This window comes from Gouania willdenowi, chromosome 3, assembly GCF_900634775.1.
Source record: "Gouania willdenowi chromosome 3, fGouWil2.1, whole genome shotgun sequence".
Classification (NCBI taxonomy): Eukaryota; Metazoa; Chordata; class Actinopteri; order Blenniiformes; family Gobiesocidae; genus Gouania; species Gouania willdenowi.
In genome coordinates, this window is record NC_041046.1 from 28,875,135 (window position 1) to 28,899,287 (window position 24,153).

The 24,153-nt window shown below is 38.3% G+C and overlaps 1 protein-coding gene and 1 long non-coding RNA gene across 2 annotated transcripts in view; one reads left to right on the forward strand and one right to left on the reverse strand.

The window, feature by feature from the left end:
• On the reverse strand, positions 1-22,835 carry LOC114456862 (uncharacterized). The gene is made up of 3 exons (XR_003672894.1): positions 22,822-22,835; positions 2,900-2,905; positions 1-108 (listed from the first exon to the last, which is right to left on the reverse strand). It is a non-coding gene; the product is annotated as an uncharacterized LOC114456862 (long non-coding RNA).
• Positions 1-24,153, forward strand: part of cpne7 (copine VII) — a 39,208-nt gene that overhangs the window by 10,593 nt on the left and 4,462 nt on the right. Inside the window, exons 6-16 of the mRNA XM_028438883.1 lie at positions 3,197-3,271; positions 7,922-8,005; positions 8,090-8,179; positions 8,340-8,438; positions 8,579-8,665; positions 8,900-8,959; positions 9,526-9,659; positions 15,807-15,861; positions 19,336-19,387; positions 20,778-20,911; positions 22,320-22,556. Coding sequence (XP_028294684.1) covers positions 3,197-3,271; positions 7,922-8,005; positions 8,090-8,179; positions 8,340-8,438; positions 8,579-8,665; positions 8,900-8,959; positions 9,526-9,659; positions 15,807-15,861; positions 19,336-19,387; positions 20,778-20,911; positions 22,320-22,556 — 1,107 coding nt within the window. The remainder of the gene's footprint in view (positions 1-3,196; positions 3,272-7,921; positions 8,006-8,089; positions 8,180-8,339; positions 8,439-8,578; positions 8,666-8,899; positions 8,960-9,525; positions 9,660-15,806; positions 15,862-19,335; positions 19,388-20,777; positions 20,912-22,319; positions 22,557-24,153) is intronic.

Sequence of the window (24,153 nt, forward strand, 5' to 3'; positions counted from 1 at the left end):
CTTACCCTTAATAAGCCACGCTACAGAACTCATTCACACATGTTGTCCCTTACAGGAGAAAAAGCCAAAAGTGGCACATATTGTGTAGCTGTTTGTTAATAAATGTGCCTGTGTGGCATTTTGTATCAGCAAATGTAACCCTGATTTGTCTTTCTAGTAAGACTTTACTGAGTTAAAAATATTGAGATTTATATTCTATATCACTATTTTGAGAAAAAATATCGAGCTATGAATTTTGGTCCATATCACCCAGCCCTAATGTGACTTCATTAATTCTATTTCAGCAAGCATTAAGTTAGAAACACAGGAATAAATCAGAATGAAACATTGTGTTTTATTAGGCAAGGCAAGGGGAATTTATTTGTATACAGCATTTCATACACAAGGCAATTTAAAGTGCTTTACATGATGAACACAGCCTTACTGTTCAAAAGCCAGAGGTGCTATCATAATCAAAACCTGACAAGTCTCATTATAAAGAGCTCCTCTCTGGTTTGTGGTATAACTGCTCAGCCTGGTTTCATCGTCACCTAATGAGATGATGGCTCACAATATGCTCCAAAGCTCATTTTCTGTCATCACCGTTATCTGCAATATGAAGGTGTCTCATGCATACCAGACTACTTCGTTTATGGTAATGACCAATGTGGTGTCAGTGGGAGTACTGGTACTCGTTTCTACTTGAGTGGATTCAGCCTCATTTACATACACGAGCAAGAAACCGGCTTTGCAAATTAGTTTGAACCTTGAACCTGTGATCTCTATTGTGGGAGGAGAGGTGAAGACAAATGTGTCATTTTAACATTATTCTAACAAATCAATTTGAAGAGGTGAACTTGCACGTCAAGTGATCTGCATTATTAACATGAATATACCAATATTTTCCAACTGATTCGAAATACAAGTTTTGTACATTCTTGTGCATCAAAATGACGTTAAACCTATAACACTAAACACACTGTTGTTGCTAAGATAGGATTTAATAAATGTTTTTTAAATATACATTTGTAAGTTTTTGAAAAGAAGTTAGAAATGACACAAATAAAAGCTCACCATGTGTTCCTACAATTGTGTTTCCTTTACATGAACACAGTAAGACTCAAATTCATCATTTTGTGATTCTTGTTAATGATTTAAAGAGTTTTCTGACTATATGAGTTGTGCCAAATTGTTTGCAATTATTATTTAGGCGCTCCTGCTTGTCACAAGTTGATGAAAGTGTTGATAACTCGCTACACGATTCCTGCTTTTAAAAAAAGAACTGAGATGATTTGGAAATTCATTCAAATTAAAGGAAAATCTTGATCATGCATTGCACTGGGAATAATTATGAAAGCCTAAAATAAACACTGGGTGATTTTAAATGTTTTAATATGTGTAATTTGGACAGAATTTATACGATTAGTATCCTGCCTGTGAGTCATACACTGTAAGATCATTACTCAGAGAAGAGAAGCATATTTCTTAGAAAACTGGCACAGGCTCACCTTAAAGAGTAACTAAATCCAAAACCTGTTTGATGAAAACAAATGTATTTAGGTATGAAATAGTGTTGTTGATTGATCCTTGTCCAACTTTTGTCATTTTAGTCAAGGTATTTCAATTTGGTATATTTTGTTGTAAAAATGTAAGAGTGACTGCCCTCTATGGGTTGAAACCTGGCTGTTACAATCAAATTTTACTCTTAGCTGAGAATGATTATTTTTGATGTTTTGGTGTCTTGTTATGTCACAATCCACCACTGTTGGCCCCGCCCCTCATTTAAAAGGTTGGATTGAGAGAATTATGAGCATAGCATAGCATAGCATAGCATAGCATAGCATAGCATAGCATAGCATAGCATAGCATAGCATAGCATAGTTCTTGTAGTATAGATTCTGCGTATCTTAACTGCTCCAGGAGCCTCGCCGGTGCCCATGTTTAAGGCTTTTTTGGAAATTCCAGCCTAGATGCACATCAGCCAAAAGCTCAGGGTTGAGTCATTCTTAAACGACATCCTTTTTACCTGAGATAACATTGTTCCTCTGGATTAGGTCCGGGGAGGGTTAAATTATGTCGTGAAAACATATTTTCAACATTTCTTCCGACAACATTTTTTCATTCTAACACGATTTAGATAACACTATAATGGGCAAAAATGTTCCTGCTCTCAGTGCTTTCAAGGTTAGAAACACGCGCGCACGCACGCACGCACACACACACACACACACACACACACACACCATTAGGAAAGATTTTCCACCTGCTTCTGGTATATGTCTGGACAAAATGTGAGGCTTGTGCTGTAGCCTTGGTTTTGAAAGTTTGATGGTTGTGAAGTTTGAAAACACAGATAGAAAAACACAAATCTATGTTGTGTAAGTTGGACAGACAGCTTGAAGGAAGCAGCACAAAATGCCAGAAGTTTTTCTTTTTCACAAACTCACAACTCTAAAGACATAGCAGCTGCCATTTGAAAAAGCCAAGAGTTACAGAAATGCATTTGTAGAATAAACAGTATTTTAGAGACAAACAGGGAAGGTAAAAAAAAAGTCACATAACTGCTTTTTATGCGTATAATTCAACGGTTATGAGAAAAGTGCACTAAAATGCCTATAATAAACCATGAAGAATCCTTCAAATATAAAGAGTATATTGTTTTCCCTTTTTAAATGCATCTTAAGAACCTCATCTCTGCCATTTTTAAAGTAGGAATGTGAAATTATATTAAGCCTGCATGTCTTTCTAGCCTTTATGAGTTTTTACTGCAGCAGCTCCACCCTGTGTGTACAAACAGTTGCTTACAGCAGGGGTTCTCAACTGGTCTCACCCTGGGACCCACATTTTTCCACTGCCATTTAATCGTGACCCACGTTTTTCAAAAATAGCTGTTGAAAACACATATTCTCTTTTTTAAAACTTAAATCTATGTATTTTCCTGTGCAACATGCATTTCACAGCATGTCTGTCAAAAGAAAAGTTTCTTTCAAAATAAAAGACAAGTCCAACGTGAGAGAATAAGTATTTATTTATTTATTTTTGACCAGCTGTTCGTGACCCACTCAGTACAGGTCCGCGACCCACTGTTGGGCCCCGACCCACCAGTTGAGAACCACTGGTTTACAGTATGTGTTTATCCAGAATCACATCACTGTTAGAAAATGGCTTTCTCAGAAAAATCCTAGCATTATCGTAACTAGATCTCGTTTTATTACAGGTGCATGCCGAGGAAATCTCTGGCAACAATGGATATGTGGAGCTTTCCTTTCGTGCAAAGAAACTTGATGACAAAGTGAGTGTAGCACACATTTGGAACGTGTCAACACTTGTGCTATCTTTAGATATTTAGGGGTGCTATCAATGTAGACCCATACAGACAAACTGTGGGTCATTGGAGGCAATCTAAAGTTTGCTAATCTTTTCCTCTACAGGGTTTTGGAATCTGGCCTCATCTTAACTGTTATCTGTCTTTTATCCTATTTAATATAATCATAGCACTTCAAACATTTACACTGAAATATTCAGTACAATGCACGAAAGCGACTTCATAGTGGCCACTTTATTTGTCTTCATTGTTGGTGATCAAATACAAAACTAAAGTTTGGAGGTGTTTGCATCATTACGTTTTCTGTGCAATTAGCAGCTGAGGAATGCAATTTTACGTGTACGTTTTAAAACAAGTAAAGTAATTAATTACATTTCTGCACCAAAACGTTAATGAGTAAATTATTATCTTTTTGTTTTAAAATGATCAACGGACATGGTGAAACTACAAAAAATGTAATGACTAGACAACAATCAAATGTATTACATCATAGCCGACCAATCAGATTAAACGTAGCTGTACTTTAGAGCCTGAAAATGTATTTATTTTACACTGAATTCATTGGTGTTATTTTACATTTTTATTTTTTTTTAAAGAATTGAACATTTAGACAAACCTTTTATCTTATACAGATGCCTTTGTGGAAAATGAATTAGGTTCCAATTGTGCAAGATTCATTACCAAAAATAAACGTGGTGGAGGGGGGGGGGGGGGGGGGAGTAACTGTAGTAACTTTTGCTTTGAGTACTCTTTAATTAAGCTACTTTTTACTTTTACGTGAGTATTTTACGTAATCCTTACTTGTACTTGTACTTGAGTACAATTTAATTCAAGTAACAGTACTTCTACTTGAGTATAATATATCATCACACTTTACACCTCAGACGCAGCCTGTTTTAAAAGTTAGCATCTAAAAAGAGCTTTAATTTGTTGTCACCATCAATATGTGTCAACACAAAAACAATACTGTCCACGCTAGGGGTTGAACAGACGAGTCGACTAGTCGACTTTCGTGTTGTCTCGCGACTGTCCACGTGACGTGGACTAGTCGCAGTACCTGACTTTTGCCCAAGATGGCGGTGCAACACAGCAAGCAAGGGTCCTAGTACCCCTGCACGGCGAGGCAGCACAACATCAAGTGTTTCTCGCTCCTTTCTGGTTTGTGCTCAAACTGCAGCTGGTAGGCAGATATTACGGCTAATATACATGCTAACTGTAGTTAGCTGTAGTGGTAACATGTCTGTGTATTAAGCAGATCTGGGAAACATCAGCAGCGCAGGGCGGAGGCTCTGTTAGCGGAAGGCCGCTGTTGTGCCAAAATCTGTGACCTGAAAAAATTTGTGACCGGAGGTGGCGACAGTTCCAACCCCTGCTGCTTCTCGGCGGACATTTACTCACCCTTAAACACGTTTGTAATTCTTCTCTAGTTTGCATTTATTTTGTCCACCGGAACATCATGTTTAAGGGGGAGTAAATATCTCTAATAGCTACGAAGAGGTTTACACAGTTGACGTAGCACTCTTCTTCTTTACCGCCGAGAAGCCGCAATGGTCACAGATTTTTTTTTGGGTCTCAGACTTTGGCACAACACCAGCTTCTGTGAAGGAAGTGGAAGCTACTATAAAAACAGCCCAAACAAAGTTTAAACGACCAGCTCTGAGGAAGCCTCGGGGCTTTGCCGTAGACTCACGGGAGGCAAAGCAGCAGTGCTCCTGGGCTTACTTAGCTTCTATAGCATGTCCCGTGTCCCAGGTGCTGGTGGTGTTGTGCCAAAGTCTGTGACCTGAAAAGGTCTGTGACCCGAAAAAATCGTCACAGAGAAGCTGCGGCTTCTCGGTGGTAGAGAAGAAGAGTGCTAAACCGCTACGTAGCTATTAAGGAGCTATTTACTCCCCCTTAAACATGATGCTGCGGTGGGTGAAGTAAATGCAGACTGGAGAAGAATTAAAAATGTGTTTAAGGGTGAGTAAATGTCCACCGAGAAGCCGCAGGGGATGGAACTATCGCCACCTGCGGTCACAGATTTTTTTGGGTCACAGATTTTGGCACAACAGCGGTACTCGGCTGCCACTTGGCTCGGCTTCGGCTCTTGGTGACGTCATTGACTAGTCGACGTCGACTCCAGTAGTATGCACATTAAGTCGACATTTAAAATTATGTAGTTGTTCAACCCCTAGTCCATGCACATTTGGGAAAAAAAATTGATTAATTGTAGTGAGGTGAGGAAGTCTGTGTTTCTCATTGATCAGATGTATTTTTAATGTTGGTTTAAAAAAACAAAACAACAAAAACAAGATTCATTATCTGTGACACACTTCAAGCTGAGAGCAGTTTATCTTCCAAGGACAAGAGCTCAAGACAGGAGCTGCTAATAGTTTGTAATTAGTTGCGTGTCATCCGTACTGTCACTTCAACCTTGTGTAAACATTAAAAAGGTCACAATGTAGCGTTCGTTAAGCAGGAGTATTCACTCTCAGGCACGATTAGCAGCAGCAAACTGTTATAGTTAACATAATCATCTTTCTCAGGCTGCCACTCACTTTTGATCTCTGTGTGGATATGTGTCTATCTAACCTGTCGGGGTGCTGATGCTACTGGCTAGTAGTTGCCGTGGCAACAAAAGGAGGATGTTGATACTTTATTTTACTTATCTAGCTAATGTGGCAGGAAATGCATTCCTAACTGTCTCTTTGCGAACACAAACGGCCCCTTCTCAACCTAGTCCGTCCGTCACACACCGAGTAATTATTTGTTTTCCTCCCTGCAAAATCAATTGACCTAAATAATTCGTATTGCCTCCTCTCCCAGACAGCTGTACTTCAGACTCAAGGGGGGAATTTAGAGCTGCAACAAATTACAATAATACAGGGGAAAAAAACATGTATTTCAGCGATGCTGCTATTTGAAGTATTCACAAAAAGAATGATGCTTGTGGGCAAATACACACAATCTATTTGTGATCCTAAGGTCCAAGCCTTTGCTGTTATAAACGAAGTCTACCATTATAATTCTGCTGAATTGAAATAAAACTTTGAAGTCTCCAGTGGATAACTTCAATCGTTGCTTTGAAAAGCCTATGTCGATGTCACAAAGTAAAAATGGATATAGAATGCTATTTGCTTTTGAATAAAAATCAGTGAAAGATTGACTAAGTTGAAGCAGCTGGATGAGTGAGAGGTTTGTGAAATATGCTCAGATCCTGCACTAATGACCATTCTTACAAAAAAATTAAAAAAATGACACCCTGCTGTGTTGTAAATTTTGTGCCCTTGTTTCTCTGACCGTGAATCACAGAGGAAATGACCTCCTCAAGCAATCAGTGATAAATCAGCACCAACAGCCATTATGGCCAACCTGAGCTTCCCCTCCTATATGAGTCATCAGGACAGTCTTTACATAAAGAGGCAGTGGTGGTCTACTTGTCAGAGAAGTGGATTTATTTTTTTCCTTTACTATTATGAATTTTATATTTTGATAGCGCTATGAGATGACCTTTTTGTAATTTGCGCTATATAAATAAAGATTGATTGATTGATTGATTTCATTGTGTACATGTGTCAAGTATAAATGTGTCAAATACATGATCATTGTTATTAACTGACCCAGGGGTCGGCAACCGTTAGCACCATGAGAGCCACTTAAGTCTCGCCCACCAAACAAACAAACAGGAGGCTGAAAGCCACACATCAATCACTATTAATAAATGTAGTGTTTCTCAAACTGGGGTAGAGGTACACGATGGCACGACAGGTGGTACTTCAGAAAGAGAGAGGAAAATTAACAAATGAAATCATTAAAAATATGGGGTTTTATAATGTTTATTTTGAGTTAAAAATTATAATCACACCGAATATTACCAGCAACTCACAAAATGACGAAAACAAAACAAAAACACACAAAATAAGAGAAAAATATACTGAATAATAAAAAGAACAGACAAACAACAACAAGATACACAAAATGACACCAAAAACACACAGACTAAGAGAGACAAATACTTAACATCACCAGCAACACACGAAACGACAACAAAGACACACTGAATGAGAGAAAAATACACAATATCACTACAAAATACACAAAAATAACAGAGAAGCGTACACAACATAAGATTTCCGATATCACTATCGGACCATACACCACTCACTGAAACATCCTCCACACCAGCTCTGGTGGATACTCTGTCCAGCATGTTCTCCCCTTGCTTGCATAGGTTTTCTCTGGGTACTGCAGTTGCTAAAATTGTCCATAAGTGTGAATGGTTGCTATTCAGTATGTTTTGGCCCTGTACAGACGGGCGTCCTGTACGTTGTGTTTTTGCCTTATGCTTGATGTGAGCTGAAGACAGGCACCAGCAGACCCCAGTAACCCAGAGTGCAGAAACAGAAAATTCATGTATAGACTGTATTATTCAGTTAAATTAAATAATAATTGAAATTATTATTCAAGAAACTCTTACATACTGTATATAAATTGATTGAAACGTTGAATTAAATAATTTACAGGATTCAGCCATCACAGATTATTGAAAATATGTAGCTTGACTTTCCTGAAGATTGTTTGCTTCAGCATTTATAGTTAAATTCTAAATAGTTCATCTTTTTTTCTGTTTTTCAGGATCTCTTTAGTAAGTCAGACCCATTTTTGGAAATTTATCGAATCAATGATGATGAAACAGAACAGCTTGTGCACAGAACTGAGGTAACTTCACCACCTTACATTTCCACCTTTATCATTGAAAATGGGGTGAAGCATTCTAGCATAAATGTGTTCTCCCTCTGACAGGTGATTAAAAACAACCTGAATCCTGTATGGGAACCATTCAAAGTGTCACTCATATCACTGTGCAGCTGTGATGAAGACCGAAAACTTAAGGTGTGAGAATTTCACCTTCTGAATTATAATTGAAATAGGTCAAAACAAACAGTCTAACTGATTTGTTCATGGATGAATAATATCATATTATTATCTTTTGAAAAATTAATGAGGAATGAAATTGCACAGTCATTGCTGGGGATGTCTTTGTGTGCCACAGTGCCTAGTTTGGGATTACGATTCCAGAGGAAAACACGACTTCATTGGTGAATTTTATGCCACTTTCAGGGAAATGCAGGCAATTTCCAGTGGAAACAAGGTCAGTCAATTACACGATGAAGCACAGCTGTAAAGATTCCAATATTTCCTTTTTCTTTCATTCAGCTTAAACAAGACACTGATCCAACACGCATTTCACGATCATGATTAGTTCTTGCTCTATGTTTTTTCTTGTTCAAGGTCTCGTGGGATTGCGTAAATCCGAAGTACAAACAGAAAAAGAGAAACTATAAAAATTCTGGGGTGGTGATTCTCACCGATATAAAGGTAAGGCTCGATCACAAACACAAGTCAAGATGATTTCCAGAAGGCAACATAACTATTCACAGACCTGTAAATCAGCATGAGCTACATACATAGTGGATTGGAACAATGTATATTTTGGTCATATCTGTGGAAGATCTTTGGGATGTTTCTTCTTATGGTATTAAAATATTTTGCAGATTTTCCTACACTAACAGAGGTATAAAACTTTATGTCTGAAAACATTTTATCTTGCAGCTCCACAAAGTGTATTCCTTCTTAGATTACATAATGGGAGGGTGCCAGATTCACTTTACGGTAAGTAGTTCACAACCAGTTCAATCAAGGCATTCATTTAAATTTTCCATTGCCATTGCTAAGTTGCTAGCTAACATCAGGTTGGTCCTTGAGTACTGCAGTTCTCAGAATGTTAAATGTGGTATTTGTGTTGAAATATGTTAATCACAACACAACAGCATATAAATAGGAATTGTGTTGAAGGAAGCTCTGCGGAATATTTGCAAACCTTCATCTCTTGCCCTTTGGTGTGCCCTCGCCTGTCCTCATTCTCACACTTTGCCTTGATAACTGAAGCCATGAATAGTAATCAGCAGAGCTGCTGTGATGGATGCAGTGCTTACTTGTTTAAATAAACAGCTGCTTAGATCTACTGGTTAAGGGAGCTGTGGTTGCCACAGCTTATGTGGGTGTGAAACAGCAAAACAAACTCTTACCTTCAATGATACAGTTCAAGTTGACATTATTACAGTTTTTATTGCTCACATTGCCCTCAAATGCACTGTAATGAGAAGTTACACAACAAATGAAAATACATGTTGCCAGATGCTGATACACTGTTTTCATGTTTGACTATTTTCCTCCAGGTTGCCATTGACTTCACTGCCTCGAATGGAGACCCCAGGAACAGCTGCTCATTGCACTACATCAACCCGTACCAGCCCAACGAATACCTGAAGGCTCTAATAGCTGTGGGAGAGATCTGCCAGGACTATGATAGGTTTGTCAATTTTCTGCTGTTTTAAAAATCAATCTCGCTGAATTATTTGCTTTTGACGTGTGAAGCATGGGAGCAGTGTTGTAGGCTACTTTTGAGTGCCATTTCAGAAGTCACACACAGTTAGATTGGAAATATAGTAGAAAGTCTGAACTGTTGAATATCAGTTCTGGTTAAAAGCCCAGAAAATGTTTTTTTTTTTAAAGCACTTTAATTTTGTGTTAAACTGCTCACTGGTTAATGATGAAAAAAAGGACTGTTCTTTAGAAAATTTGGGAACAAAATCTGGCTGTTTATCTAGTGGTATTATTGCATGAGGCTGATCTGGGGCTGATGAGAGCAGACAAGGACGCTGGACCCACCTCTTTATGTGTTTTTTTGCCAGTCCTTGTATCCATCAATAGCCATTTCTCTATCGCTCTGTCAGAAAAATGCCACTTTTTGTCAGCCTTCAGTATTGAATTCTTGGGCGGACATCAGCTGCTGACAGCCTTTTGGCAGAGATTTTCGAGCGAGATGATAAATTATTTCTGACCTTGGGCCATATTGAAAAATACTGGATTTTTTTCTCATTTTGTATGCATTACATTACAAAATTAACAAAGGTTTGTCAAAACATTGGTAGGAACCCAAATGTGCGTTACAGATTCATTTTCTGCATACTGATTTTGTATCATTTTCTTTAACACCATCACCTTCCTATCTTATCATTAAACCCTTTTCTACTTGCTGTATCCTCATATTTGGCAATACAAACCTTCTTAATTTGGGTTACAGCTCGTTATTAAGAAAGATTACTTTAGTGCCACATGCAAAGAAGCGGAGCAGCAAAGATATTCAGATCAGTTGACACATGCATTTGGATTAAGTTTGTGTTGTTTCATAATACAATTCAATAATGACCATGTATTTCAAACACAAGAAAGTAATGTTTCCTCTTCTTTGGAGCTTGTAGAGGGGCAGCACCACAGCACCCCTGCTCTTCATTTATTTGTCTTCTGAGCCACTTGCGCCATTTCAGGGTAGGGCTCTGCTGGTGCTTATGACCGGTGTTCCCCCACTACTCCTCCTACAATCAACATATTAATTTCACTTACATTTTCATGCCACCCAGTCACATAATATCATTATTTTTTAAATATAGAATGTCATGGTCACATTTCCTTTGACAGAAATCCGATTACAAGCTTGTGCAGATTTTCTTTTGTGGGTGTCGGTGAGTTCTAAGGATTTAAAGAAAAGGCTTTCAAGCAGGTTTCAAAGAATGACGATTATACATCTAAATCACAGACTTTCTAGTTTTCATCTATAAAGTGTTCAGAAAAGATGGGAACACACATCAGACATGAGAAGTATAGTTTTGGAAGAAAAGGATGAAAACATTTCACCTTCTTTTGTAAAACCTAATGTAGCATAAAATTATGGAATAAAATAGTCTCTGGTGAACTTCACACAGAATAAAGGTATCTAATAGTAATAAGTTTTCTTGTATCTTCCTTTGGAGTCATCTCCAAGTCCAAAGAAGGTATGACTTGATGATCCTGTTCTCACTTGTCCTCTGCTGCAGCGATTGGTCCGCACTCGTAGCTTTCATATGCTCATTACCCTGAACTTTACTGCTAAACACATGCAGAGCACAGGGCTGACACTGGGATAGAAAGCGCATCAAGTAGAAGTGGGAGGCTGAATGCCTGGAGAAAAAAAACTGCATGGTGTGGAGACAGATGTGAACACAGAGGAGGTGCGGAATGAAATCTGTTATATTACATAATTGTCAATAGGAAACCCCATGTACTGTAAATACTGGCTGATATACAGCCGTTTGGATGATGTATGTAATGTATGCAAGAAAAATGCTATGCAATGTGGTCATACGGAAAACCAATTTGTATGTATTTATTGGAAAAAAAACCTCAAAACATTTAGGTTATAATTTTTGAAAACAACCTAATTTACACTCTGACTTTACATTCATGTATATCCTCCTGATGAAACCCTTATGCAGTAATTCCATACTTTTAATAATAGCAGCCAGAGGAGACTAAAAAACTAAAAAAGGAGCGACTCTTTCGTTTTGTACGTTTGTGTTAATGTTTACAATGACACTCAAGTGTGCATCATATATGGAAACTCAGCCCCAGAGGAACAATGGATGCTACTCCATAGTGTGCGATGGCAGCTTCCCTCTATCATGCTGGCTATTAGTTAGTGAGGAATAACGCGTATGCAAGCGAAACCCTTTAGCCTTCAGTGAACATTGGTGATGTGGGATTTTAGAGTCCTTGCAGAGGAGTGCATTACTGACAAGCTTATATCTGTGTGGGAAGTGGCTCTTTTACCTTGCTAAGAGGGCTTTTATAATGGGCACATCTCCCTGTGGCGCACCAAGAGTGCTGACAAAGTGAGAACATGAGGGCCACCGTGATCCTAACAGAGAAAGAAAAATCATAGAGTAAAATTTACCATGTTGGTTGGTGTCTCTGCTTTGCTGCCCTTTTTCTAAAATCACTGCCATGCAATATCACAATGCATTTGTTTTTTGAAAGACTTTCTCAAAGGTTACATTTAATATTTTTTTCTTAACCCTCCTATTATACTTGGGGTCAATTTGACCCCATTGAATGTTTATCATTAAAAAAATAATAGTTAAACCTTTTTTTTGCTTCATATTTCACAACTTTTCCTGATTTGATGGGAAAAATGATAATTTAAGCATAAATTATCATGATGATAGTTTTTCAATGTGTGTGTGTGTGTGTATGTGTGCCCTACAACTCACACCTGCCAAAGTAGAACCTGATATTTCCTGCGCTGTGGAAGGTATTCTCACAATGACTTTGGTAGTTCATGCAAACTAAGGGAGGAACAAACATAAAAGCTCACATGGCAGCCCTTTACCCAAATTTGGCGATATGCACTTATTCAAGTTGGTTGCGACACGCTATAGTCCTAATCCAAGAACTTTATCCAAATCATTCCTCATTGTGCTCTGTGTATTGCAATCTGCACGCTCTCTTGAAAATGTCCTCTAGGAAAAGATTTACTCTCAATGAGGTTTTGGAACAGCTCTTTCACAGTGAAAGTGACATAGAGGAATATGTGTCTGGGACAGAGGATTTTATAGTGAATAACCCCAAATATGTTACAAAAAGGAGATAAAAATGAGTAAATAAATGTTACGTGTCACCAATATCAATCAATGTGGTTCATTCCGTGAGTCATGAATGTGCACACAAGTTTGACCTGATGTTGGCGCTGCGGGAAAGGTAATATCATAAACACAACTAATAGGGTTCATACTCTTCAATTCAATTCAATTCAGCTTTATTTATATAGCACTAATTACAACAAAAGTCTTCTCAAAGCGTTTTCAAAATATAAAATTTGTAATAAAAAGGAAAAAAGTCTAAAGCCCAACAAATCCACATAAACAGGCATAAGCGACAGTGTGAAGAAAAAATTCCCTTCTAATAGTTTTTCTTTGAACAGGAAGAAATCTCCAGCAGAACCAGGTTCAGAGGTGGCAGCCATCTGCCTCGACTGGTTGGGGTTAGTGGACAAGAGGAAGAATGGAACAGGATAGAGAGATTGAACATCAGAGTGTCCCAGACTAGTTGAGCCGTGAACCATTGATCAGGAACTCCCAGCTCCAGCTTCAAGCCACCTGAAACAGAAAAGAGAGAGAGGGCGAGACTGCAGAAAAACATGATACAGTATTAGCAGGTCTGCCTGCATGGAAACACCTGGTGATAAACTATGTGTGAGTGGAATGATGATGAGTATGGGGTGGACATCGGTGTAAATGGTGTGTGAGCAGTGTGATGGGTATACAATGAGGTTCTGAAGTGGGGGTTTGGCTGCAACCTGACACAACCTTGTCTGACTGGACTTCACCCATTGCAACCCATTAGAGCTATGTGTAGATGGTGGATTGTGTTTGAATATAGTGTTGGTGTTCTACTATATAATCTTAGTTTTTTGTTCCTGTTTTTTTAGGTTTAGGGCTTTGTTCCTAGTGATTAGGTTAACGCTATTATATGGATTACGGTTTAGCAAATAGGTAGGTTTTGAGTTGAATCTGAAAGGTGGTGAGAGTAGCAGCCTCCCGTACTAAGACTGGGAGCTGATTCCAAAGGAGAGGAGCCTGGTAGCCAAATACTCTGCCTCCTGTATTACTTCTAGACACGTTTGGAACTTCCAGTAGAACAGCAAACTGAGAGCAGAGAGTTCTGCCTGGATGATAGGGCACTAACTGGTCTTTAAGATATACAGGATCTTGATCATGTAGAGCTTTGTATGCTAACAGGAGGATTTTAAACTCTGTTCTAGATTTTACAGGAAGCCAATACAGGAGAAATATGCTCTCTCAGTACATTTCAAAGAAGTTTTTGATGAAAACTATTTAACATGTGTTCATTCAAATTTAAAAGTTTGGCCTGATGGTGGCGCTAGAGAACAGGTCAATGTTTCATTATCAATGGGTTGTTTATGTATTCAACAAATAAACAAAGTGTCTGACACAAAAACTTGGTCAACAATTTTCTGGAGGTAAATATCTGTGGGGTCAGATTGACCCCAAGGGTAAAATGTGTTAGTAATATTTGAGGATAATAGGAGGGTGAAATGGACCCTACTTTGTTGCTCACTTGCATTGTACAGGTTTTCTATTTTGTGTAAACCAAAGAGCTTTTTAGCAGCTCGCATTCACAATACACTCCCACAACTAATGTACTAACATGTCAATATGTTCCAGCCTGTTGGTTATTATTGTGTCGTGAATGCATTAAGGTCACCAAATATGCTCATAAAAAAATCTAGACAAAACAAGAACACATTCTCTTGACAAAATACATTCTAGCAATGCTGTGACTAAATGGATGCACCTTTTGTTGTAGTGACTATTTTAAAAATCCTGCTCTTTTTAAAACCGCGTACAAACTCTATTCTCAGTTAATCAAACACTGCTGACAGCATTAAAAGTCTGGCTCACAGCCTCATCAATCAGATTAAATGGACAAACAGTTGTCCAACACATATCAACACAGCTCACACACCTTTCCCGGTCTCATCAGGATGGAAACAGATTTTTAAAATGTTTTATTTTTTTAAATTTTATTTATTCAGTTTATTTCCGACATGGTTGCATTCACAGAAGTTTTGTTATTTCTTTTTTTTTGTTTTGTACATGTCAAAAAAGGAGACGAGAGAAGCAGTTTGCTTATCTCGGTCCCGTCCCCTGTTTAAAACACAGAAAATTTACATCAAAGCTTGTCTCTCTGGTCAAACAGTCTTTGGTTCTTCTTAAAAATGTATTAAAATTGGATAATAAAGAGTTGGCAGTTCTTTTGATTTCACCAACTTGGTGAATTTGAGGTTGTTTTATTTGTCTTAAATGCATAGAGATTATTGTCAAAATTAAACAATTTTTATTGCGATAAATGTACTTTACCTATACAGTGTACATACTTTTACACTCACTATATTCATGGTTTTATTGGAAAATTCCACCACTCTGATTGACACTAGCTGTCAAAGTGAAAACGAGTAAATATGGTGCATATATTATAGAACATACAGTATATTGGGGATTGGGACAAGGATCTTGTGCGACAAGATCCACAGAATTGTTTTTTAATGTATAAATGTTTCATGCTTTCTACATTATTCTTTGTTAAATATGACATTTCCACACCTGGAAAGTGACTCCTTCATTCTTAATGGACCCACATATGTAATGACACTCAAATGGTAGAAAATGGAAAGAGTGCATCAACTGGCAAATTATATAGCTTTGTCTCTGTTACATAAAACAAAACTGTGCTCTCTGGCCTTTGCCTGGGCGCACGCATTTAAGCCGAGCAGTGAGTGTGTGAGAGTAATATCAGCTCATCAACATGTCAGGGAATGGTGAGATTGGACATTGTGTGAAGCTCTGTGAACAGGTGCAACCGTTTTCTTCAGAGACCCTGGGACGGGTTTTTAACTGTAATTCAGGCTTTTAGCTCTTGATGAAATACTAACAAATTGGCAGCACGCCAATTTAAGATATGAACAGATGGAAAATGCAATAATATTTTGCCTGCAGATGTCACATTAGATCAAACTGCTGCACCTCTAATGAAAGTCTCCACATTTTGCTTATTGTTTCAGTGACAAACGGTTTTCAGCTTTGGGGTTTGGTGCCAGAATCCCTCCTAACTATGAGGTAAGACTTAATCTCTCCTGTACCTTTGCATTTCTTCCCACCTAAATCCCTTTTTCTGATTTTCAGCACTCTACTCACACCCTTGTTTCATACAAATGATAAATTGCATTGATTACATTCATGTAAAGCCTGGTATTTTCCTCCACTTTGGGATGATTACATTAGCCAAGTTGATTTCCTTGGCCCTTTTTTATGACACAATTTGTCAGCCTGACAAAATCTCACATTTAAATCTAATTATTGTGTGTATTTTTATTCATAAGCCCCCTGACTCGAAATATCAAGTTGTCTCGAGAAAATATCATGGTCTGATGGCATTAAAGTCCCAGTGCATTGATGTCTGATTTACATACGAATATGTGAGTGTGAGAGCATTTGTTTAAGCAAATTGGACTCTGAGTTCCAGCAGCATCAAAAGAGCCTTGGGGAGATGACTGACATGTTACGATTGTGTGCACAAGGGTACACGCACAGCCCCACACGGCGTTGAAAAACTACACTTGGATAAATGATCAGAATGTGTAAAGCATCTTTGTAATTAGCTTTTAGGTGTTTTTTTTTTTTTTTTTAATCATGCAACAGTTTGAAGGACAGTACATTTTTACTATTAATTTCTGAATCCATGACAGTGATCACCCCACAAAAATCTGATTTATTTGACTAAGTGCTGTTTCCACACTGTGGCTGGTGATGCAGGTGAATGTTAATGATGTCATTAGAGTAATGTTGAGATGAATGCGTAAAACTCCACAGGATATATGCTCCATTTCACTGAACATCTTAGTTTGATAGACCTATGGGCTATGCATGTTCTTTAGTACTTACTTATGCATTAGAGCTATGAAGTGTCATCAAAAAATAGTTGTGAAAGAGAAATTAGGTCTATTTTCCACCTAAAGAGACATCGTCTAAACTGTAAATGTAAAAAACCTTCTAATATTTGTGTTTTTATGCTTTAATTTAGCTCTTTGATTTTGGGATTTTTATTAAAAAAAAAAACCTTAAAGAACAACTACTTATCAATTATTGGTGAGAATTGCTTTATGATGTTTATTTTGCATCATATTCAATATACTCTGGGAGTTGCTCCATAGATGTGATTTATCAGCTATCGATTCATGTTAACTGTGTGTAAGTAAGGTCTAGTGTAAGTTATTGCATGTGCAGTACTGTGACTGCGTGTACAGCAATAAAGCTGTAACCTGTTTAACCCAGCAAGCAGGAAAATGGTGGATGCATGGAATACATCCCAAATGTAAGGTTATGGGTTTTAAAGTGATTAAATGTTGAATTCATTAGTATTTTTGCCTGAAGGTGTTGCTACTGGCTTTTTGATCCCAGAGTCGTCACGACAGCTATTGAAATTCTTGCGAGGTATCTAAGTTAAACATACTTTTGGGTCTAACACGGAGTTGGACCCAAAAGCGAGATGGAGACTGAGGAGTGAGATTGACAGAATGACCGGTTTATTGTAGAAGAGCACAGATGAAGATCCCAGGTGATAAAAATTCTTGGGAAGCTGGAGCTGAGGTGCAGGGGCTGGCAGTGAGGCGCAGGAGTAGGAGAATCACTGGAGGCTCTGGGAGGAAAAAGAAAGATATTTTGGTTAGGGTGAGTTGAGCACTGACAATGGTTCCCAAAAATATGCTCGAGAGCAAGAGAGAGAGAGACAGCGGGAAATACCAGTCAGGTAGACAAATGAACTGGTACTGATGAGGAGTCACAGCAGGGCTTAAAGTTTTCTTTTAAACTTGAATAACCTGTAAATGTAGATTTCTACTTCTTCAAGTGAGACATTTCTTAATTACTTAAGCACTTTTTATTTATTACAAATCAAATGGACTGCTATGTAGCTTTGCCTTTGTCAGATCTTTTACAAATCAAACACAGAGCAAAGCAAAAGCAAGAACGAAATGTGAACAAGATAAAGGCTGCGAAACAATTCAATTCAACTTTTTTTGTATAGCGCCAATTACAGCAGTCATCTCAATGCGCTTATCAAAATATAAAATTCATGATAAGAAAGAAAAAACCCAACAAGATCTACATGAACAAGCATTTAGCGACAGTGGGGAGAAAACAACTTCCTTTTAACAGGAAGAAATCTCCAGCAGAACCAGTTTCAGAGGTGGCAGCCATCTGCCTGGACTGTAATGTGACCGTTTATAGACAAGCCCATGTCCGCTCTAGCGGTTAGGTTATGTTATGATTCAGTCCTGTTTTGGCAGACTGTAAATCGTAACCAGCTACATCAGAATTTGAATTTGCAACTCAATGTGCTTTACATGATAAAACATTCAATAGCTTAAAATCAATTTAAAATCAATAAAAACATCAACAAACACATTACATCAACAACATGACCAAAAATCTCTCTCAATCATACGCAGTAAAGAAAAAAGTGCCTTTAACTTTGATTTAAAAATGTTCACATGTGATGCTGACTTCAGCTCTGCTGGCAGTTTGTTCCACTTCTTTGCAGCATAACAACTAAAAGCAGCATCACCATGTTTACTGTGAGCTCTGGGCTCCACTATCTGACCTGTGTCCATAGATCTGAGAGACCTGCTGGGTTCATACCTGACTAACATGTCACTGATGTATTCTGGACCAAACCCATTCACAGATTTATACACCAGCAGCAGAACTTTAAAGTCTATTCTGAGGCTGACTGGGAGCCAGTGTAAAGACTTTAAAACTGGACTAATGCGTTCTGACCTCTTTGTTCTGGTTAAGACCCGAGCTGCAGCGTTCTGAACCAGCTGTAGCTGTTTGATGCTCTTTTGGGGGATTCCTGTCAGAAGACCATTGCAATAGTCCAGTTTGCTGGAGATAAAAGCATGGACCAGTTTCTCCTGAGTGTATTTCATTACTAGTCTATATAGAGTGTTTGGATTAAGGTCATCTTTCCTCTAAAAAGACATAACATGTTTTTAGCTGGCTCTTAAGATCAAATAGCCAGCTGGAGAGGAAAAGGTTGTCACTGGTAGTTGGGACTTATTAAAAACAACTTTCTTGGGAGAGGACAAATCAGACTGGGGGTGGGTGGGTTGGGTATCCAGTTTTGAGAAAAACAACATCTAGCTGATATATAGATGTCATTAACAAAGGACATAAAAACAAAAGAAGGCGCACAGCTCCTTATGTAAACCAGATATCAGATCTATAGGAAAATATAGGAAATAGTCTTGAATAGTTCCAGGAGGCAGGTTCTAATCTTAGTATTTGTAAACACTTCTCTAATATCACTAACAGTATTTGTGAGTGTAGGTGGTGGTTGGAGGGTCCGATGTCACAGCATGGCAGCCTCGTCTCCATCAATCTACCCCAGGGTTGCTGTGGCTACAATAGTAGCTTACCACCACTGTGTGTGAAGTGAAGGAATAATGCAATATAAAGCGCTTTGTGTTTGTTAAGAAAAAATTTAATTGTTCAACTGTTTCAACAGTTTTTTTTTTATTTCACTGTGCACAGGTTTCTCATGACTTTGCTATTAATTTCAACCCTGAGGACGATGAATGTGAAGGTAGGAAACATTAAACTAAGATTAATTCCTATGTTGGTGATGTTACTACCCATACATTGTCATTGGAACAGCCTTTGATAGATGGATGTAGACCTGACTTCTACAACACAGAGACATGGAAATATGTCTCTGTCAATCTGCCTTAAATTACATGTATATCTGCAATCTCTACCTTGTTTTATTTATACCTTATACCCAGTGATTAATTTGTAAATCATCAGGTCCCGGAACAAACACTGAGTGTTGTTCCAGCAGTAAGAGGGAGACAAAAATGTCAGGGAATAAATTATTTAAAACGGGAACTAACCTTTTGCTAACTAAATGGGCCAATAATATCACGTGAACACAAAACACCAATTAACCTAAATGTTTAATAAAAGAATGACGAATCAGCATTAAAGAAGCACGGACAATCGCTCATTACGGAGCATTCGTCTCTCTCTCTGAGAGATGGCTGTCAAATCTGCCATGTTTCAGCACCAAGGACAGCGCAAAATCAGTGCTAATTTAGCCACAAAGGACACTAAACTTTCAGAACACAAAAACCCACATATACAAAATATTTACAATCTTACTCCAATAAGGACATAACTCCTTTAATAAATCAGCAGCACAGCAGAAAAAGAAAATAAAACATGTACAAAACACCTTTCATTTGTCAGAACAGCCAAAAAAACAGCCATTTAGCCCTTTGTATCCTATTTGCATATCACCAGTTCTATGAATAATATGAGTGAGATGTCTCACTATGGGAAATACGCACCTTGCGTCATATCCAGAAGACCGCCAATCTGATTGGCTGATGAAAGATGTATTCATCCGCCGCCGCTCGTCCCACCTACTATAAGGGACACAAACTTCTGGATATGATGCAGGGTGTGTATATCCTATAGTGAGACATCAAAATGAATGTTATGAAATAGAACTTTGACCGTCGTCTCCTTCTCTTCTCTCTGTTCCTGAGTCCTCCTCATGTCCCTTTGATAGTTCTCCTCCTGTGTCCTTCACTTATTCGCTTAAAAAATCTCTTTAAATCCAAGTCCCTTTTTTTAGCCATTTTCTATTTCTATATTTCTATACTAACTACTTTGTGCAAAATCACACTTTAGACATATCTTCGGGGCGTGGCTTGACTTTCCCCCCTCTTCCTCACACATGCTCAGTTTTTACATTACATTGTATGTGTACAAGGATATTTCCAGTGATTTCAGCTCATTAAAAGACAGCTGTTCAAATATAAATGAGGCGCTGAATTTAATCAAATAAGTGTCGGTCAAAATTTGGGAGGTACCGGATCTTGCTCGGCCCAAATTAAGCTCTGATTATAACTCAATGACAATAGTGCATTACTGTATTTAGGTTTTTGTCTTTGTGCTTTCACTCTGATCAGAAATACAAGGAGTAGTGGAAGCATACCAGAACTGCCTCCCTAAGATCCAACTGTACGGCCCAACCAACGTCTCACCCATCATTAACAGGATAGCCAAGTTGGCAGCAGGTGACGGCAACATTAAAGATGCCTCTGTAAGTGCTCCTTAACGCTCTTTTAGAAACATATGGATGTAATTGAGACGCTGTTGTGTTGTCTCTTATTGAATTCCATCAGTGTGCAGCCTCTGGTTCACCTTACTGTTTACAGTAATCATACCCTGCAGCCAGCTTTGCAATATAATTGTGAAACACCCTCGGAAAACTTTTTTTTTCTTCCCTTCACCCCTTTTTCATCCTACAAACAATCACCCACTCACGGACTCACATTTGCACAGAAACGCACACAACTGCTACACACAACTGTCGCCCAACTCCCATCCAGCCAACAAGCCTCAGATCAACAACAGCTTAAATACACAGCCGGAGCAGAACGGCACCGTTACATAATCACCCCTTTTCCTCTAAATTACACAGTGTCTCGCTATTATCCATATGAACCACACACAAAATGCACCAAACATGATACTTGTGTCCCTTATCTAGCTTTATATCAAGACCATTATATGGATGTAAATGAGCACTGGTAACACTGTTTTATTTTCAGTACGTGGTTATGTACAACAAAACTGTTACTGCAGTAATATTACAAGTCCTGTTTGTGCCATGAAAGTAACAGTAAATTTGAAGCTCAATATTACAGAAACAGATCACATACAGTAATCATGTCAATGCTAAATGGATATAAACTATAAAAGAAGGACAAGGGAGATGAACAACAAATAGCCTTTTGTAAGGGTCTTTGTTTAGATAATAGATAGATAGATAGATAGATAGATAGATAGATAGATAGATAGATAGATAGATAGATAGATAGATAGATAGATAGATAGATAGATAGATAGATAGATAGATAGATAGATATTTGATTAAAATATAGCAATAAAATGACAACCCCTATTATAACCTTCTCGTATTGCTCCCATTACAGGGACCGGTGGATCACTGTGTAATGTTGTACTTTTGAACACATGTGAAGAGATTCTTTACTATGAATTTAGCACATCTTCTTACTCTCACTCTTGCTAAAGTTCCCCTGTCTGATATTGCACATTTTTCAACAAAGTTCTTCGAAAAAACTCACTGTTCGGTAACATTTCATTCATGATACATTAACGCAAAAAGTTATTGCGATAATATCCACATGCCTGAAAATCAATCAATCAGTCAATTTTTATTTATAAGAAAGTGCCTTTCATGAAACAAGTGTAAACTCAAAGCACTTTTACACAATTAAAAATATACCCAACCTGCACAAACCCCGTGCCCCGCACACAGACACACAGGTTAAAATAAGGACAAGGCACAGAGGATCTAGTTAAGGAGACATCACAAGGAACCGTCTGCACCAGAAGCAGGACACAGACCGTGGGCACCGAGACAGAGCCCCCAGTTCATGCTGCTATAAGAGCATAAAACCCTGAGCGCTCTCTTCTTTCTACAGCGATACCACATCCTGCTCATCCTCACCGACGGTGTGGTGACAGACATGGCAGACACACGTGAAGCCATCGTCCGGGCCTCTTATCAGCCCCTCTCTATTATCATCGTTGGCGTTGGCAACGCAGATTTCACTGACATGCAGATTTTGGATGGTGACGACGGAGTCCTACGCTCACCAAAGGGCGAGCCAGTCCTCAGGGACATTGTTCAGTTCGTGCCCTTCAGAGACTTCAAAACGGTCAGTTTCTTCTTTTCAATCTGTTAGTTTTTACCTATGAAAAAGATTAGTTTCTCCCTTAAACCAAGCACATACTGATTTGTTGAACATTTTTACTGAACAGAGTAGACAGCTATTACTGGTTATGTATGGGCTGCAGATGGGCACGACAAAACTGGAAAGCATTCAGAAATCTGTTCATCCAAACAGATTTTTTAATGTTGCAACATGCAAACAGTCATGCAATCTGGTTTGGATGAGGACCTTCATTTTCAAGCCTTATTACATCAATAATTATATACGGATACATGAGAATTGGCAAATGGAATCATAAAGGATGCTTTATTTATTGCCTCCACCAAGCGCAAAGCGTGAAGCGCAGAGCAGTAAGGTTATGTAATCAAGATAAGACCGTTCGCAAGATAACTTGAAAAGTTAAGAACGGATTTGGATTCAATTTTAGATAAATGGGACAAAAAACAGGTGATAACATTTTGTTGATGTTCTGGACACCAAAAGAAAATACATATATATATCCCATTCATTTTCCCATCCACACTGTGGAACTTGTTGATGATGTCATAGTTTTTCTCAGTACACTGCTGATGTCATCAACAGTGATGCCATCTGTGGATGTTCGAACATAGAACTTTGGGCGGTAATGCCCCTTGCCTTGGTTGCCAACCGTAAAACTTTGGACTAGCATAAGCAAGACCACAACACTGTTAAGATGACCAAGTTTACTTTTGAAATAAAAAAGAACAAGAATAACAAAAATATAACTGACTCTCACAGATCATGATTTGTATAAAGGTTGCAATATTTTAATAACTATTTAATAATATCGTTATTTCAAATGCTAAAGGTATGTTTTGATTATCAATGAATCTAATAGTGTATATAAAGTCAATGCAGGGCTACAACATAAGAATGAATGGAAATGAGCAGCTTGGCGGAGGTCTGCCCTCTCCGAGTGCTTTTCTAGTTTCTATTGCAAGGAGTTACTCGATGAATTTCGTACCAAGTGCTTCAGACTTTTAGTTATTAGAAAATATCAAATGGGCATAAAATGCCAGAAGCATAGCATGCATAGCTTTTTAGTGCACCTATTAAACATAGATTAAACACAGAATTATGACCACCTGCCTCTCTAGATAACCTCGATAACCTCAGTGCTTCTAAAACAGCTGGGGCACTTTAAATCATGCGCTACCCATTCACGGAGCCTCCATGAATCGACTTGATTTGTCTAGCCCATCCAACTGCTTCTTAATTGGACTGAGATGTGGAGTGTTTAGAGGCCAAGGTCGAAGAGAAACTGCTTGTTGTGCTGCTTGAAATCATTCAGCCTTATCTGGTTCAAAGAGGCCTCTGCCATTAGGGAGTTAGTGTTTCCATGAATGGCTCTGCAACAATACTGAGGTGAGGGGTACGTGTCAAAGTAAAACCTATGACAGGGCTCAAGCTTTCCCTGCAGGTTCCAGGTCATTAGTGTTGCATTTGTTCGTAGTTAAATATGATTATACAACAATTAGTTCCGACCAAGTGATTTGATTGGACCGCAGACATTCCAAGAGATGTGTCTCACATACTGTTTTTTATGGTTGAATCTATTTTT